This window comes from Salvia miltiorrhiza, chromosome 2 (genome assembly GCF_028751815.1).
Source record: "Salvia miltiorrhiza cultivar Shanhuang (shh) chromosome 2, IMPLAD_Smil_shh, whole genome shotgun sequence".
In the NCBI taxonomy this organism is placed as follows: domain Eukaryota; kingdom Viridiplantae; phylum Streptophyta; class Magnoliopsida; order Lamiales; family Lamiaceae; genus Salvia; species Salvia miltiorrhiza.
The window spans coordinates 68,367,590-68,387,505 of NC_080388.1; the positions used below are offsets into that span (position 1 = coordinate 68,367,590).

General features: G+C 33.0%; 2 protein-coding genes across 3 annotated transcripts in view; one reads left to right on the forward strand and one right to left on the reverse strand.

The window, feature by feature from the left end:
• The window catches only part of LOC131008566 (uncharacterized), a 590,934-nt gene that overhangs the window by 195,723 nt on the left and 375,295 nt on the right, over positions 1-19,916 (forward strand). The window lies entirely within an intron of this gene.
• Positions 9,624-12,239, reverse strand: LOC131008592 (zinc finger protein SHOOT GRAVITROPISM 5-like). Of its 2 annotated transcripts, none has more exons than XM_057935525.1 (3): positions 11,774-12,239; positions 11,313-11,700; positions 9,624-10,600 (listed from the first exon to the last, which is right to left on the reverse strand). In XM_057935525.1, the coding sequence occupies exons 1-3, from the start codon at positions 11,847-11,849 to the stop codon at positions 9,862-9,864; spliced, it is 1,203 nt and encodes a 400-aa protein (XP_057791508.1). In that variant the 5' UTR covers positions 11,850-12,239; the 3' UTR covers positions 9,624-9,861. The 2 variants fall into 2 exon arrangements, with proteins under 2 accessions (XP_057791508.1, XP_057791507.1); XM_057935524.1 differs by having other exon boundaries at positions 11,313-11,712.

The following is a 19,916-nucleotide window of genomic DNA, read 5'->3' on the forward strand; positions in this document are numbered from 1 at the left end:
AATTTTTTTTTTAAAGCAAACAAAATATGGTAGCAAAAAGTGGTAAAGTAGAAGTATAGTGGTGGGTGTATTCCCACTAAAATGAGATTGGGGAGAAGCTCAGAGGTTGTGGAAAGCAATTGATGAAAATAAAAGAGCAATGCATAGAAAGAGACAGATAAGAGACCAGCTCTGGTGTGGTATTGGTTTAACTTTGTCACTTGCTACCCAAACAAAAACTCCTCCCATTTCCATCATTCTCAATCGAATATTTCATTTTTCATGTGCCCCTCTCTCATCCCCTCAATAAATATATTAAAAATACACCAATAATCAATATATGTAAATTTTGACACCTAAGGTGTACTCTCTTTGAATATGGTGAAAAATTATATTTTCACCAATTTTTTTTCTCCCACTATTTTCACATTTTTTAGGGTGGATAATTTTCTCCAGATAACATGGATTTTTTTTTTTGAACAGTCGCATTTCCTTCATGCATTTTCACTCAAATTCATGAAAATAAAATACATATTACTGATTTGAAAGATAAGAGAAATCATTGTGGTCTAATAACGCAAAGTAAAATCTCCCTAAATAAAATATTAATAGTAATGTTACAATACCGATATGATGTAATTAATCACAGAAAGGGATAAAAAAAATCACTAAGTGGACTTGCCTCTGCATATAAATTATACTACTAATCAACTGATCAGGGTGAATTGTGTACTGGAATATTTCATTTTATACTAACTTATTGATATATATGTCGTGGAAAGTAGGCATTAGGATTTAGGACAAGGAGCAATGGGGTTGCTCTACTTTATTTTTTTCTGTTCTTTCCATCTTTCTTTTATATTATAATAATGATTAATTTATCTTATTTTCCTTTTGGTTGCAAATTGCAATCTGATCAACTTTTCTTGGAAGGAGGCCTTTTCTAGTCTCCATGTGACTCAATCAACTTCATCAGCTCCACTAGTGGATCATTTCATATGAAAGACAAAGCAACTCCACGACAAAATTCAGACTTAAAAATACACAACAATCAACATTTTCAACACAACTGATTTCGTTAAATCCATTCCCACGAGTTAGCTAAAAAAATTCACGAATTCATTTGATTTTGATGTTTGACACATTTTATATATTATTGCAATAATAACATCGGTTTTTAATTTGTAGATAGATAGACACAATCAATTTTTTACAGCCGAAAATATATATATTGTGGCGTGATTTTTTCGCACTTGGGCTAAAAATTTGGTCATTCACAATTCAAAATAGTAGTATTATTATTGCAACAATTTATAAAACGTCTCAAAAATTAAAATTTATTGGATTTTTTTAGATGGATATGAATTTACCTCTCTTGTGTTTTGAATCCATTTCATGGCATGGACATAAAATTTGTATCTGACTTATTAAAGATTGAAAATGTGTAGGCATATATAAGATAATGATGGGTATGGAAATTTCGAATTAAAAAGATGAATGAGAACAAACAAAAAGTAATAAAAAAGGAGGTGGTGGTAACATGTCACACACATGCAGTGGGTAAAAGGCATATATAAAGATACCGAAGCAAAGGACCTGTATTATATAATACATATGTACCCAAAAAAGTTTATTGAATGACATCTGCTTTGCTAAGAAGGATCTAAATAAAAGAGAAGATGTGCTCACTTTTTATCTTTATATACATCTAAAATCATACTGTCCCAACAAACCCTAATCATCAATCCATGAACAACATGGGGTCCCAAATTTTTGGAATCTATCAATTTACTGCCTTTTTTGCCTCACTCTTCCAATCACAAACTTCACCCTTCTAACTAATTACCCTAATTTGGGGGATTTGGAAAGGGTGAATTAATGTAACTACTTGATTAAGATTAAATATAATCATCCGAGATATGATTATATGTAGAGCATCATGATCATCATCGGTTGTAAGTTATCGATTTGAATCCATCCGACAACGTGTTTTATAATAGTATTTGCTTTTTGAATAAAGTTTGAAACTTTTAGAGGAAATGAAGTTATAATTATAATTGAAATGAAAAGAGGCATCGAAGAATGAGTGAAGAAACAGAGCATGTGGGAGAGAGACACCTTTAAATCCAAAAAGAGGTGTTTGGGTCGAAAGCCCAAAAGTCAAAGCATCAAATCTAAAAGATGGAAAAGCTTCTTTCCCAAAAGAACCAAAACGTGCAATTATACTCATTCTGGGCTTCTCTCACGGACTCTAACCACTCAACTCATACCATATAGTATCTATATAGGAACTGCTTATTTCACAAATTAGATTTAGCTAGCATATCAAGTAAATTCATAATGAAGCATTATTAAATTCTTGTGAAATTTGATGAATTAAAAAAATTGCCACTTATGATATTTGAAACATGAACCACTAATTCATTTAACAAAGTGATAAATCTAACATGGATATTCATGATATAAGGAATGAAAATAGTTCGTATTTTATATGATATATATCTAAATTCATTTGAATCATTCCCTATATTCAATCTTGGCGAGACTCAGCCTTAAATTTGAATTATATGTGTGGGTATAAAGTATCAAAGTCATGTGTGGGTATAAAGAATACAAGATCTTTAATTAACTTCCTTCAATTAAAAGTTTGAATGCATCATTCTTCACAATAAATTTGTAACATTTCACATATATTTTATATGATAAATTTGATTAGTATAATAACCACCCATTATGTATATAAAAAGATAGAAAGAGAGATGAGAGGTTAAATAAGAACCATAATTTTGAATGACAATTAAGTATCAATAATAATCCTTGATCCATTTAATTAGGGGTATCAAAATAACTCGAAATTGACGGATCGACCCGAATAAACCAAAAAATCGAGTGAGTTAGAGCCGACTTTTTGTAGCCCGGATAATTTTGAGCCAGACCGATCAGACCATCGAGTTAATCAGGCTTGTCTGTGTCGGGTTGGAACATTTTAAAGTATTCAGCCTATTAGGACACTTGAAAATTGAAAGTGTCATCAAACATATATGTTATTGGGGCACTTCATTTATCATGGTACTCAAGGGAAGTGTCATATCAACAAATCTCAATGTCATGAAAGGAGAAATGTAAGGATCATGCTCTCATAATTAACTTTATTTAAAAAATAATAACTGTAAATTTTATTTTTGCTATTTGAACTAATAGATTTAAGTTTTATTTGAATTTAAAAATAAATAATCATGTTCTTTAAAGCCTCTACTAACTTGAGATAATCGAATTTTATGTTTGTCGTATTATATGACTTGTATTTGTATAATCGGTCATGTTCTTTAAGTACTCCATATATCATGCACGCACATAAAATCAGACAATAAATATATTCTATTAAATAAATATCTAAATTTAATATTCAAGTGTAAGATATAACCAATAAAAGACTTATATATAAATATAATCTATTATAATTAATTTTTAATAATAAATGTGTATTATATTTATTTATAGTAATAACAATGATTAAAGTCGTAGATTTAACAAATAATTAGTATACATAAATTATGAGATATATATCGAATACTTGATGAAAAATAAGAATATATATATATTTCATCGTTAAAATATAATATACATTTTTTGTAAATTCTCCCGAAATCGAATAGGTTTAATTAGGGTTAGGGTAAAAAAAAAATTAGCTCGAAAATAAAAATCCCGAATGGCCCAAACCAAATAGTCCGAGCAAATCGAGTGAGTTGGCCTGATTGATATCTATACATTTTCTTCATCAGTTACAATTAATAATTGAATCATAATTTTTCATAAATTTTAAATTAATCGATAAATACTTATTCATACAATCATTTAACTTATGTATGTATAATAAATTCATGTACACGCAAATAACTACCTTATTCAAGAATAAGATGTCGCAAAATAGTTTGTTTTATCTCCCGATTGCATTGTACTAGCGGGCCGGGCCAATCCGTATAGTACTTAAAGCCCGAGAGGCTGGACCGACTCGCCCATCTTGCCAGCCATGTGTATGTCTAATAAAATCTAATAGCAGGAGTAAACTCAAGGCTCTAGAACAATAAAACTGAGACAATAATAATTGTATAGATTTAGTAGGAGCAGTTGTGAGGTACGAGTCTGAATTAAATGTTATAAGGACTTTTATAAACTTTGTAGTAAAATAGAGTATATATGTTCCCCTGCCATGTACGATAGATCAGCTGAATTTATGTTCAACTTTTGACATAAGTATTCAATATTTCTCTGAAAAATAGCAGATGAGGCATTTATGCTACTACTTAAGGCCGGTACGGGCCGTGTTGATTTATTTTTGCCCATCAAATAAATTGATACGAAACATTTTTCATGATCAGAAACCAATATTAGAAGGTTGATGATGTAATTAATTTAAAGGCGACGTATATCTATATTTTGAGATTGTACATAAATTCAGTTGATAACATTTAAATTATTTGTATGATAATTCAATGTATCCACGGAAAAATAATACTCTCAATGGCTTTTTTTTTTAGTAGATGGAGCTTTTAAATCACATCCGTGGGCAAGTTGAAGTCATTATAGGAGATGCTTGGTAATAATAACAATGCAAAAAGTGACCACGTAAATATATTTATAAAAACAAAAAAAAGAAATGTGGTCCAAAAAGTTGATCAGTCAAAAAATGAGAGGAGGTTGGAGTTGCACTTTTTGGGCAGCGATTGGGCTGTTTTCTTGGAGATGAATTTCGTACCCCACTTGTTAATTTCTTTTATTTCGACATTTTATATTATACTCGGGTTAGCAAAAGTATTAACTGGAAATGATGAGAAATGTTGTGAATTCTTTGTAATTAACCATTTTATTCTGTCATGAAAAATAAAACCATTTTATTCGGTTTAATACTGATTTTGTCCCTCAGAATTAATTAACCCCCCTTTCTTGGATAAAGTAACAATTCATGTGCGTTAGTTCTATTTTTTAGTTTTTTTTGTATTTACAATTCTATACATTATTAGTGAAAAAAAAAATCAATTTTAATTAAAAAGGTGACATATATTATATATTTTGAGACATTTCAAAAACGCAAAAACTCTTGTGAGACCAGTTTCATCCATGAGACCAGTTCTCACCATGATACATACAAGTAAAAACTATCCGAAATTCTAAAAATACGTTATCCTAATGGTACCCTTCTTCGCCTACCATCTCTAATGCCATGGGTTTGATTCCCGCGATATTTCATTTTACTTTTTTTAGCATTATGATATTTATTGAGACACTTTGAAGTGTCCTAATAGTCGTGTGATAGGACAATTTTATGTGTCCTATTATCCATTAGTTTACTTTTTTTTATAAATTATTTATCCAAATAATATTTGTTAATCTACAATTAGTATTTTATTTTTACATTTTAATATTTTTTTTCCTTTATTTGCATAATTATATTTTATTTTTGAAACATTACATTTCTTCATATCAATGATTACTTTTTCTTTTTTCTTATGACAATAATTATTTGACCAGATAACTAAAAATACAAGTTCTCATGAGTGAAAATAACAATTGTCGTGAAAAAATATACTAATAATTTTGAAATATTACATTTCTTCATATCAATAATTACATTTTCTTACGATAATATATTTTTTTTAAGAATTCTTACGAAAATAATTACTTGACCAAATAACTAAAAGTATTAATCTCGTGAATAAAAATAACAATTGACGTAACATTTTTGAAATATTATCTTTTGTCATATCAATAATAACCTTTTTCTTATGAACGAAGGAGCTCATGTTTGCAGTAACTACCGAGTTCAAACGATCGAGCCAGGCATAATTGGATGCAACAATTTGTTGCCGATGAAAACTATCAACGCCAAAGGCTCCATCAATGCTTACGTTGTCGCAAATACAACAACAAATGGGTGCGGACGCGCACCATCTCTGATAGCCTGGAGTCGAGATGGAACGAGCAGTACACGTGGCGGGTCCACGACCCCTCCACTGTTCTCTCCGTCAACCAATTTCCATATCGGAAAGGTATGTATTTGTATCTCTACGTTGAATACGGCCAAGGTATACATGAGTGTATTCTCGTTGATGCTGCTGCCCTGAGCATCCACTCCTCCACGCTCTTTCTCTCATCCACCGTCTGAGGTTGGAGGCTGACCTTCTCAACGCGAGAGAGAGGTAACGCCTGGAGATTAGAATTTAGGGTCTGGGCTCCGGGTCGAGGCACGAGTGGATTGTCTCTTGTGCAAGACCTACTTTTTCAAAAAATAATTGAGGAACTAATTTGATGGAATAAACGGAGTCCGTCCCGCGAAACTTGAGCAGTATTCTATTTCGGGTTGTCCCGCGAAGCTTTGATCACTTTTCTTATATGACAAAGTTTTTCTCTTTATTCACCTTTTAACTTTTTCACCTACTATATTTAACAAACAAAATACAAACTCCTTAAAATTCTTGTTGAAAAGAAATTACTCAAGCTTTGCGGGACGAATGGAGTATTTAATTTCATAAATAATTAAATTTAAGAGAAAAGCGAGATTGAAGTGTGCAGTGAGTTAAGAAAAACGAGATCGTTGTCTCATGTCCCCGAATAAACCAATTATCTCATGTAATTCTCATAAACATCGACATGCATATTCTTTATATTTTCTGTGGAATAGAATTGTCATCTCAGCGGAATAAAATTGCTACTTTTTCCTAAGAAAGGTGAACGGTTCAAAACTTGATGATGGCATCAATTAATGTTTTGTAGTAATGTACAAAAATTTTGGCCTAATCGATTCTTCGGCTTTTGTTAGAAATGTTCATTTCAGCGGAATAAAACATCGACATGCATGTTTTTCAGCTTTTGTTAGAAATGTTCATTTCATTTTTTTTAAAGTTTTGGCCTAATCGATTCTTCGGTTTTTGTATTAGCCTATCGGACTAGCAAATTTACAAAAATATTTTCACTTCTTGTGTAAATTATCTATTTGACCCATAAATGATTATCATCTCTTATTTTCGCAATAAATAAATACAATATATGTATATATAAGATACATGTGTATAGGGTAGTACTTTAACCTTTGGTAGTATGTAATACAAAAATTTGATACATTGATCTCTTTTTTTTTTTTGAGAAAATTTGATACATCGATCTTTTATTCAATAGTTGAGACTTTTCGCATTTTTTCGAATTTCAAAGTAATTTTTAATAGTGAGAAGGATAGAAAGTATGCATAATGTAATTAAAAATACACTTAATTAAACTTTTTTTTAAAAAAAATTATGGAACTGATCTCTTTCTATTTAACGATCTATCATACAATTAGAGTATATCCATATTATCATTTAGTTTTCAAAATGTATATAAATTACCATTAACTTTATAATATATATTAATTCTGAAATTGCACACACACATCCCTTTAAATGACTTAAATCCTCGATTTATTTATCGTAAAAGAAGCGTTTTATCAAACAATATAATATTCTTTTTATAGTCTAAATAATGTTACATTGCAAGTTGATGAGCAGGAAGAAGATTGTTTGAGTAAAAGAAAGGAAACGAACAAAAGAAGCTTTCACATTTTGCCTTCTAGTATAGCCAAATCTTCTAGCATGATATGTTTTGTACTGCACCGTCTGATCACTATATATTATCTTTATATTTTAACTAAATATAATAAAAATAAAATTATTATAATTTAATAAACTTTAATTGATATTTGAAGTTTAGAGAAAGTACAGTACATGTCTTAATTATGAAATATCAACCCTAAAAATGAATGATTAATTTAAAATCAAAATTAATTACTCAAAGTACAGCATATGTCTATTGGAGGTAAAATTAAAATATACTCATAATTAGATACAATAAATCCTAATTAATAGCTATAAAATTAAACAAAAACACAAAAAAATGGATGTTGAAAGTGAAACACGAACTTGGAATTTGGCTCAAAAAAAAGATGTATAATAAAATGGTAAGGGCAAGATATGAGTTTGATGTATATTTAGGTGAGGTCCATATTGGGTCCTACCCTTTGGTATAATTGAAAAGAAAACAAAGTCTTGTGTTTCTCTCTCTCTCTATCCCCAACAGCAAAGAGACATAATACACAGAGACAAAGCAGAGTTGGAGAGAGAAAGAGGTAGGTGATCTCGGAGCATTGGTCTCTTCATAAATGGAAAGGCGCCTGTGCCACTGATTCTTAGGGGGTGAGCTGAGCTGAGAGGGAAAACAGAGAGAGTAAAAATTTGAAATGAATGAATGAATTGTATATGTGGGTTGAGAGGGACGACTCCAGCATCAACCATTACAACTGTGGCACTGAAAAACATGCTAACATTTATATGGTTTCAGAATCCCTGCTTTTCCATTTACCCATTTACCCATTTACCCTCTCCTCTCCTCTCCACAAACACACGCTATTGTCATACAATAATTCAAACCTTCTTTAATGCTTGCTCTCGCCTGCCCGGACTCTCCCCTCCGTTTCTAGATCTTCTAATACTCCAAACACCAACACATCCTTCATCTTTCTCTCTCTATCTCATCTTTTTTCTTAACAAGCTACATTGCTAATTTCTATTTTTTTTTATTTTTATTTAAAAAAAAAAAAAAACATTGAGATTTGAGTTTTGGAGTGGATATAACAAGTGTCCTACTTTCTTTTTTGAGTTGTCCAATAATAGCGTCCTCTCTTTAAAATAAGAAAGACTTTTTACTTTTTTTACCTTGCAATCATCTCCATTTTAATTATATTCCTCTCGCAAAATAAAAGTGGGCTCCACCATTTTTTATTTTTTAATTATACTCACTTAAATTTTTGTGTCAAAACAAACTAGGACACTTGTTGACAGAGGAATTATTTTATAATAATAACATAAAAAAAGGATAAAATGATAGTTACTTTTAATATTTTGCCTTTTAATTTACATACATAGAGTTATTTGTGAATTGAGCTTTTAATGTGGTACTTTACAACTAAAAATAGGTTTGTGCGTGAATTTAATCTTGATTTTATCAATTATAGGTAAAATAGTATTTTAAATAAAACAAAGTATATTTTTTTAATTTTATACTCTATTTTCATTTTTATAATATAAAAATAGCTATTTTGATATATTAACACTTGAGTGTTGCTTCCTTTTAGATATCGGTCTAGGAACTCTCAACAATACCTATATACCATGGATTAGTGACTATAATTAGATGTCGGTTGGATGGATTAATTTTAGGAGATGGTTCAAGCCTTTATCCTTAACATAATTTTACTAATTAAATTAGTGGGGAAACTATCCATAAGAACTTGTAGTAATCAAACAAAATGATTTGAGTTGTCTTGTCATTCATTTTAATTATTTTACACACTGTCAATTTAGTTGCTTTGGATATGAATCAGTAGTCTCCATTTCAAAGCCAACTAACCTGGAAGAACAATCATGTTCCCGAAAGGAACATACTCTGATGAAATAAAATGCCTTCAATGCGCCTTATACCTTTTTATCTACGGAAATAGACTGATAACAGGAAATTCAGCTTATATAAATTAAATAATAAAAAAAGATGCTCTCATAAAATCCAAATTTGCACTATTGTATCAGAAAAAGCTTCCTGAAAAAAGCACACCTATGAAATAAATGAAACAATCCAAATTAATAAATACCAAATTTGATACAATACCAACTGCATTAACCATCTGACACCCGCTCCATTAATTTTTTTTTTAATCATAACACTCCACTGAAATATCTCTTCCACTAAATATACGTCTACAGAAACTGTAATGTCGTTGATTTTTGATATTAAAAACTAAACTCGAATAACATACATTACTAATACACATAATTAAAGTAAACTTCCTTTTTTTGCTTATCAGTTTTTCTTGACTTCCCATTCTTTAAAGGCTACGAACGGCGGCCGCAGCGCCGTCGCCTCTGGGTGGAATCTGTGCTTGCAGGAATGGCAGGTGATCTGCAAGATGGTGGCGTTGAGCTGCTGCGCCGCCTGCTCTTTCAGCGCCTGCGCCTTCTCGAGCTCCGCCACCGCCTGCTGCCGGATTCTCTTGGCGTTGGCGAACTCCTGCTCCGCCAGCTCCCTCTGCCGCTTCGCCTGCTGCCGCGCCTCCTCCGCGTGCGCCCTCTCCGCCATGGCCGCCCGCAGCTGCTCCTCCGCCTCCTCCTTCAGCGTCGCCACCGCCACGCCGCTGGTGCTGCTGCTTCCCATCGGCGAGTAGCGGTTGCCGCCGGCGATGTTGCCGGCATTATCCGTTTCGGCTTTGTCTCCGATCTCCGACGAGCCGATGGAGAGCTGTAGTTGAGTGGAGTCGAGTTTGGCTGAGTTATCGAGGCTGGTGGTAGCTTTTGTGAGCAGCTGCAGCTCGAGATTGGGCGGGCGGGATCTGTTCTTTGGTGTGGCGGCATCCGCCATGAAAATTGAATCCATGGGTGCAGGGAAAGGGGCGGCCCACGGCGCCACGCTTAAATTGGTGTCGCTGGAGGGGCTGGGGCTCGACGCCGTTCGCGATAAGCACGCCGCCGTCTGCAGTGGCTGGCATTCCGATCGGAGCCGCCCCATGCTGCAAGCGTCTTGGTGCTCGATGAAGCTCTCAACCCTGAACAACAAAATTACCATCTCATTTCAATAATAAATTTCAACACCATAACGTAAATTATCATTTTCTGTGGACCAGCATTTAACTCGTGCCAAAAATTTGAAAATAATTTAAAAAAGAAATTAATTCTATAGTATTTTTAGATATGCATTAATATAGAAGCTTTAAATTTGACTCGAGAGGAGTTTGTATAGCAGTAGGTCATTTAGAGAAACGTACAGCCCATTATTAATTAAAACATCTTAATCACAGCATCGATTCATTAAAATAAATACTCCAATGTTTAGAATAATACAACAAACACATTTAATTTGTACTTTATACTCAGGTAACTTCCATGCACAGAATGTTTGGAATTAGTACATGAAATATTATACTATAATTCGTGATTTGAAATATATGGAGTTGAGATCTTTGGGAAGGCAACCCCCGGGGCCTATCTGTATTTGAATAGTAGATAATAAATTAGTAGTAGTATTAACTACAAAGGGCTGACAAGAGTAAATAAAACCTAGTCTTATTGATATGGGTTTTGCCTGCATATTTGTTGGGAAAATGATTTGACACACACACACACACTATAGTAAGAAAGACCCTCAAAAATAAAAACAAAGAAATTATATATGCTAGCTAATTAATAAAACATTCTTGCACTGAATACAATGTGAAATATTAAATGAAAGATGATTAAGGAAGGAAGAATTGAAGGTACCTGGAGAAGACGCGGCCGCAATCGCAAGAATGGCCGCGGGTCCCACAGGTCTTGAGATGGGCTTTGTAGTCGGACTGCACCGCGTAGCCCTTGGAGCATTTGTCGCAGACCCACTGCTTCTGGTTGCTGTGCTTGCGCCGGAAATGCTTCTTGATCCCGACCAGATCGCCCAGGGCGTGGCACGGGTCGTGGTGGAGGCAGCTCGGCTCCGGGCACACGAACACGCGCTTCCTCGCGATCGGCGTCTCCCTCTTCAGCAGCTTCCACGGCACCTTGTGCCGCCGCCGGTGCATCTGCAGATTCTGGTCGCGCTGGAACCCCTGGTTGCAGATCTCGCACACGTACCGATCCGATTCCAGCAGGGTTTTCGGGGAGAGAGACACCACTTCTGCATCCGGATCTGATCCAAAATCATTCAATATTATATATATTCCATACATGATGTATCTATGTATGTATACCTGGAGTTCCGGCGGGGCGTCGTTTTCTTCTGTTGGTTTCCGAGGAGGAGAGGAGCTCCGAATTGTTGCTCAACATCGATCGGAATTAATAATAATCAAAGAAAGAAGCGAAGCGAGGCTTGATATAAGCGACCGACCAATTGAGGAGGAGCTACAACCGTGGGGGATATGAGGAAAACATGATGAAAAAGGGGTAAGATTATCAGCTTTAAGCTTTCCTCCTTTTCATCCAAGAGGATAAAATATATAAGCTCTTTCCTTCTTTCTTAAAAGCTAATCACCTGAGGAATTGAATTAATAAATTTGAGAGAGAAGGGCTTGTTGAGACAGTACGTATAGTATACGGTTCCAAGTTGAAAGCAAGAAGAAGCAAATGGACCGAAGAAAAACAATCCCCACAAACCAACAAAACCACACTCATTATGATTTCATGGACACACTCATTTTTATTTACTTGTATATTTTTTGCATGCATAAATACTAGAGGCCAACTGCATATATACGTACACGTCAAGGGTCTAACTTTTGTCAGTTCCAAACAGCCCCATATTCTATATTTATCTATCTGTATCTACTGTAGCTAACTTCATCTCCTGTGCAAATTACTATTTCACCCCTCTTTTATATTCAGATAACGACCAAAATTATATTCCTATTTTAGTATTTAATGTAATCTATTAATTATACTTATAATAGTAAATTTTACAATTCATTAGAAATTAATTTGCCTTACGTATCTTTATAAATTTTACATATGAAAAATGCTCATTAATGTTAATATAATTAATAATCCCTACTCCTTAGCCCTAGGTGCCATGTCTCATTTATTTTGGGAAGTGGTATTAAGATCCAAATGATTTTGTTATAAAATAAGTTATTTGTAATAAAGTTAGAAAGAAAAACTACTAGAGTTTTACTGTATTTATATAAAATTAAGTAAGAGAGATTATAGATAATATTTCTTATGTCCATAAAAATATTCATAATTTGTCATTTTACTATGTTCTATATATAAAAGCATTCGTTTTTCACTTTTGGACATTACTCACCATAAACTTCTTATTTTTTCACCTTACTTTCTCAATCTATTCACAAACAAAATCACTTATTGCCCATCATTTCGCTCACAATAATGTGAGATTAATTTTTCACTCACAACATATTGATCCAATATTTTTTTTTAAATTCATGTCACCAAAAGTACTATATATTTTTGTAACACGAAAAGAGTAGCTATTTTATGACATCTTGTGTTATTTATAAATTACGATAAGAGTATATGTTATATGTTGACGATATCTCAAAATAGAATGAAAAAGTTTAAAGAGAACGGTCCAAATTGAAAAATGAAACATTTAGAATGAGATTGATGAAATATAATGTATACTCAACACACTAACTGGAGCAAAAGTGTTTAGTGTTACTAACTAGGCCATTCAATTTTCCTCTTTACAAGAGATGCTAATGATTCATTAGGAATTATATTTTTTTTATTCTTTTGAAAGATGATCAATGATGATTTTTTATTTACTTCGTTGTGATTTAAACCTCTGATCCGACTGATTGATTACAGGGAAAATATTTTGCCGATTGAAATGTTCTATATTATCTTATTAATTAATTAATAATAATGTTTTGTCCTACATATGTATTTTTAATCATTAACAGTAACAAGTACTCTCTTTGTCCACTAAAAATGGCTTGTATTATATTTTGGACAGTTCCATTATAACTGTATATACTATAAATGACAAAAATTAACCCTTAAAAAGTGCAATCCCAACTAATTTTAATCAATTGATACACTCTTCTTAATTCGCGTGTCCAAAAGTTTTGTGTTACTTTTAATGGGACGGAAGAAATACATTTCAATAAAAATAGTCATACTTTACATTCCCTGGTCTATTCATTACATCTTTATACTATATATTCATAAGAAATATATTACTTCATTAGGAGTTAATAATGTGTCTTATAGTTGGATATTATATATGATAAATGTTCAACATTAACAAGTAAATAAGAAATGTAAATTTAGCTTGAAATTGACGAGTCGATCCAAATAAACCAAGAAAAACGATGGGTTAAGGTCCAAAAATATTAGCCCAAAATAAAAGATTAAAAAATATCTACTCAAACTGAAAATAGTTTGAACCCGATAGAGTTAGCCCAAAAATCAAGTGGATTGGTCCGATTAATAAAAAAATCTCTAATTACTTGTTGTCAAACTTCTTTTTATCTATTTTAAATTTGATAATACTATTTATATATATTACTTATGAAATACTCTATCCGTCCCCAAATAACTTCTTAGAAGGGAGAGAAATATGGGTTTTAAGATGAAAATGTGAAAATATGAAAAGTAAGTGTAAATGGTATTCAGAATGATAAAAAGATAAAAAGTAAGGATAAATGATGTATTATTAGTGGTGGGATATAGTTCAAAAATAGAAATAGAATTTTTTTGGAGCGCAGCCTAAAAATGAGAGTTATGAAATTATTTGAGGGACGAAAAGAGTATATATTTGTATTTTCTTTAATGCAAAATAAAAAAACTTTCTTGTATGAAAATTAATGAAATATAATCATTTAGGTCAAATGTGTGTCATATCCTTAACTATTACACTACTAGAAAAACGCTCATAGATAACGGATAAAATCCGTTATCTATGAGCAAAAAAACCGTTGTGTATAGTGGTGTTATCTATTATAGGTGTCATACACAACGGTTTAAAAACCGTTATCTATGAAGGGAAAAGATAACAGTACAACCACACATACATCACGGTTATAAAACCGTTATCTATATTGATTATACATAACAGTTTTCGACTGTTATGTATTATAATTTATCCGTTATCTATTCCATAATATATATTTTTTCATATTATAGTTAACAGTTTTTTATACTTTTTATAACGGTTTAAACCGTTATCTTTGTAAGAAAAAGATAACGGTTTTCGACTGTTATGTATTATAATTTATCCGTTATCTATTCCATAATATATATTTTTTCATATTATAGTTAACAGTTTTTTATACTTTTTATAACGGTTTAAACCGTTATCTTTGTAAGAAAAAGATAACGGTTTTAGACTGTTATGTATTAGAATTAATCTGTTATGTATTATATAATATTTTTTTTTTCTCATAACATAGTTAACAGTTTTTTATACTTTTTATAACGGTTTAAACTGTTATCTTTGTAAGATATAGATAACGGTTTTTTGTACCTTTTACAACGATTTTAACCATTATCTTTAATATTTAATATTTTTTTCTCAATTTTTATATTATTTATATCAAGAAATAAATAAATAACTTTAAAACAACAAAATGATAAAATCAACAATAACAATATTATATATTATCCAAAATATTCGTACATTATCATCCGAATGAACCAAGTATCAAGTATATAAGATCATTACATATTTCGATTCACTTCCTGGCTTATCCACTCCGACAAAGTCCTCATCGACCTCTCAAAGGCTTCCTTCGCGCTCATCTCCATCTTGATCTTCCTCCCTTTTTGAAAGTAACATATCCATCTTGATCTTCCTCCCTTGATAAAAACTCATGCGTGCACACAAAGGCTCAGCTGGAATACATCAAACTACAAGTCCAACACTGATGCACACTAATTTATTTGCTCAAGAATTTTCCTTCCAAAGCTCAGTTCAAGTAAAGGCATCTATTTTTCAAAATTATCCATCTCCACATAAGTGTAAATGGTGACTAATGCTGATAATAATACTCAAGAATTTCCTGCATATTAAGATATCTCTAATTACCATCTTTCAATTACTTCTCAGTACTGTAATAATACTCAAGAATCAAGATTATGCCTAAACGGTGACTAATAACATACCAATGTCCTTATACAGAGAACTACTTTTGTTACGTAAGGCTGAAAAATTCAGCATATGGAACAGAACCAACCCGGTGGCTAACGTGAAATTCAAAAGAAAGAATTGGAAAATCAGATATCTGCAAACATTTAATCTTTTACCTTATAATACCTTGCAGACATATTAAACCTTCCAATATCCAGAAAGATATTTACAGATTCCTCCAGGCATGAAATTGACTCTGCAAACCATGAAACTAACGTCGGAGCAATTCAAACTGGAAAATGAAACAAGACGAGAATATATGATCCAAATAACTATTTATCATGAGTATCAGGAAATATCAACCACAAAATCATATATGATTAAACATAGAGAATTACACAGCCAAACAAAAAGTAACCACACCTTGTATATTGCTAAAGTATCTTAACATTCAAACTAATTGTCAGGTTGATCAATATGAGTAGGTACTATACGTTTCTGTGACATTGGATATGGTCTTAATGGCCTGAAAAGGACAGAGAAATAAACCAGATAAAAAAATTAAACATAAAGTTTGTAGCTGGGACAAGCATTGTTTTATTTTTGGGGTTCACTACTAGAAAAACGCTCATAGATAACGGATTTTATCCGTTATCTATGAGCAAAAAAACCGTTGTGTATAGTGGTGTTATCTATGATACGTATCATAGACAACGGTTTAAAAACCGTTATGTATGTGAGAATAGATAACGGTACGAGACGCTCATACATAACGGTATGAAACCGTTATCTATAATGATTATACATAACGGTTTATACCGTTATGTATGAGGATTTTTCCGTTATGTTTTGTATTTTTTTTGTTTTTTTTCCTATCATAGTTAACAGTTTTTTTTCTATACATAACGGTATGAAACCGTTATCTATAATGATTATACATAACGGTTTATACCGTAATGTATGAGGATTTTTCCGTTATGCTTTGTATTTTTTTCTTTTTTTTCCTATCATAGTTAACAGTTTTTTTTCTATACATAACGGTATAAAACCGTTATCTATAATGCTTATACATAACGATTTATTACCGTTATGTATGAGGATTTTTCCGTTATGTTTTGTATTTTTTTTGTTTTTTTTCTATCATTGTTAACAGTTTTTTTTACTTTTTACAACGGTTTTTACCGTTATCTTTGATAGAAATACATAACGATTTTTTTGTACTTTTTATACTGTTATGTATTTCAACTACAACTAACATATTTAATATTTTTTCTCGATTTTTATGTTATTTATCTCAAGAAATAAATAAATAACTTTAAAACAACAAAATGATAAAATCACCAATAACAATATTATATATCATCCAAAATATTCATACATTACCATCCAAAAGTATCAAGTACATATGATCATTGCATATTTCGATTCAAAATTGAAAATACCAACTATCTTATAGCTAAAACAAAAATCTATCATATTATGTGTTCTAGCACCAAGTCCTCATGAACTAGTTGACCTGCTATGATGAATTTGCAGCAACTAACTTAGGAGAGAACCCGACACACAAGCTCAACCTGCCAATAGAAAAATAATCCAAATAAAATATGTGAAATAAAAGAAAACTGGACAAGAAAAATATAACAAACAATATGTTGACTTTTGTTTCACAGTGTCATTCATGACTCCCCGTTCCCTGCAACTTCAAGCAGCAGCAATTAGATTTCCTTTACAAGATCCAAAATTGCAACAACAAAACCAAGGCAAAATCAGTTTCTTGCCCTGAATTTTAAAGTTTATGTTGCTAAAACAAAATGTAAAAGTTCAGGGGCTTCATAAAACTGAAAAAAACTAAGGGTCTAGTGAATTAGCAATCAAAACCTCAAGAGCCAAAATGAAATGAATATGACAAAATTACCATCTTCGGGTTTCTTCAATGTGCTTAGCTGTGTCTTTACTGCCATCCGTTTGACAGACTCAGCTGTAATTGATTCAACATTTCAGAGGAAAATAAAATTAGAGACGACATATAGTGCAGAGAGTGCTACACTAATATATAACAACGAAAATCCAGACACCAGCATGCAATTGATGTGGAAAGGATGCTCCTCCTTATGGCTGTAATCGTGTGGAATAGAAAGCGTAAGCTCCTCATTCCATACCGGATTCAAATAGCTATTCACCACGCTCGTTTGCACTTTCTAGGAGGATCAGAAACAACCAACATCACAAAAAGATACTGCTAGCATGATAGTTAGGCCACTCAGTTGAGTTCAGCAGTTGCACAATACTCAAAGCCTAGGCTCGCTCCGAAATAATACAGAACAAAGAACGAAAAGAGATACTAACCTGCTGCCCGAGAGTCAACACAATATATGGATCGCTTGATAGCATATCCCGAACAGCTAAGTTGGAGCCTTTAAGTACTTTAACCTTCATTGTTCCTATATATTCCTGCTTGTATCACCATATTTGCAATTACCTTAATGCTAAGATACTCCACTGGAATTCAAAGTTAACATATCCATCTTGACACTCAGTTTTATCTTAGCTTAATATCTACTTCAACAATAACAGCTTCGCCTTGTAAAGCACAACCATAGGAAACATATCACATAGATGTAGACGCCCAAAATTTCAAACCTATAAGTGTGGAAACATACTGAGTTTTCTGATGAATTCGAACTTCGTAGGCTGTTAACAATCTTTCGGGATAAACTTGCTTGTAAAGACTGTTTTGCAGAACCTGATTGAATACGCAGGCTAGGCTTCAAAAATGCTTGCTGCTCGTATTTAGACCTACAAAGATCACATAAAGAATAGAAATCAGTAATACTGCAGCTGCTGATTTTTAGCTGCAGTGGATGGGATAGGAAACTTAGCTTCGAAAGGGGAGAATTGCGGCTACCCTTAACCAAGGAGAGTCGAGAGAGAGCTAGGACTCGGTTTCTATTCTCTTCGTGTGTGAGGGAGATCTGTTCGTGAGAGTGAGTGAGAGAGGTAACGACAGAGTGGAGGTGACAACCACTCGCCCGAATCTCGAAGACCATGGCAGTGAGCGGCGTTCATCGACGTTCCTCAGTCCACGGCGCCATTCAGAGAGAAGAGGAGGAGGAGAATGAATGAAGCCCGACGATTCACTGGTCATTCCTATGTTTCCCTTTCCGAGTAGTGGTGTCTATATTTGATTGTTTATTCATAGATATCACTTTTCTTCTTTCAAAGGGTTCTTCCATGTTGATGCAGGAAACCCCAAATCTGTCAGCTATATGCACTGCTCTACAGCTCAATTTCACACAATCAACAAACAACAAACAATAAAAATGAATCTATAATCCAGCAGGCATAAAATGCAGAATCTCTTGAACCTGGAATGAATCTATAATCCAGCAGGCATAAAATGTAGAAAGAAATACATAATCAAGCGAAGAAGCTACCTGAAATGGAAAAAATAGAGGGGAATGCAAGAACTGGATTTGGGATCTAGATCTGCTCAGATTTGCTTTGTGCTCCGAGTGAGAAGATGGAGACATACATAACATAGAGGAGCAAAAACCTGTAGTGTTACCATAGCCACTACAGGAACCCTACAAGAAAAAATACTCAATATCAAGAAATTGGATAATATACAATTTGGGAGAATATAAAAGAACATTTCCTTAAACTTTCCCATCTCAGACCAGCTCCTGTAATAGAAATAAAAGAACATATATTCTCTGAGAAGTAGAACACTTGTGTGCCATGATTTATATAGAAAAGACATAGCAATCAAAGGCAAGCTATAATACACATTGAAAACATGAGTAATCTCTTTCACGAAAAGAAGTCCTTTGGAAAAAAAAAGTCGAGACCACATCAAGGATCATCGATATAAAGAAGCTCAATAATAGAATTGCATAAATTTTACCAGCAAGAGCAGTCCAGACTGCAACATCTACAATTGTGAGGCTATAACCAGCGAGAAAGGTATTCAATAGTAGATACTCATCCACAAAGCGGCATGCTCGATGAATGGCTTCTCGAGTCCAATAAATTCTGCATTCTAATTGAAATCTGAATTCACAGCGTGAAGCTCCATGAATTGTTGACAACAAAGAGAAACAATCATAAATTAAATGAGGAATTGGAAAAAATAGGGTTTACGAGTTGACGCGCGCGAAGAGCAGATAGGGATTTGCGAGCTAAAATGGGGTTTATCGCGGCGCCTAGGGTTAAAAGGGGCGGCGAGAAGACGGCCGGCGTGGCAACGGCGAGTCGACACGGTCGGTGGCAGGCGACGCGGGTTCGAGATGGAGAGATATCTCCGCAGC

Coding starts and splice junctions, on each gene's coding strand:
- LOC131008592 (XM_057935524.1), bottom strand. CDS start 11,849: ATGTTGAGCAACAATTCGGAGCTCCTCTCCTCCTCGGAAACCAACAGA. Junction 11,713..11,773: donor ACGCCCCGCCGGAACTCCAG/GTATACATACAT, acceptor ATTTTGGATCAG/ATCCGGATGCAGAAGTGGTG. Junction 10,601..11,312: donor TGCGGCCGCGTCTTCTCCAG/GTACCTTCAATT, acceptor TTTGTTGTTCAG/GGTTGAGAGCTTCATCGAGC.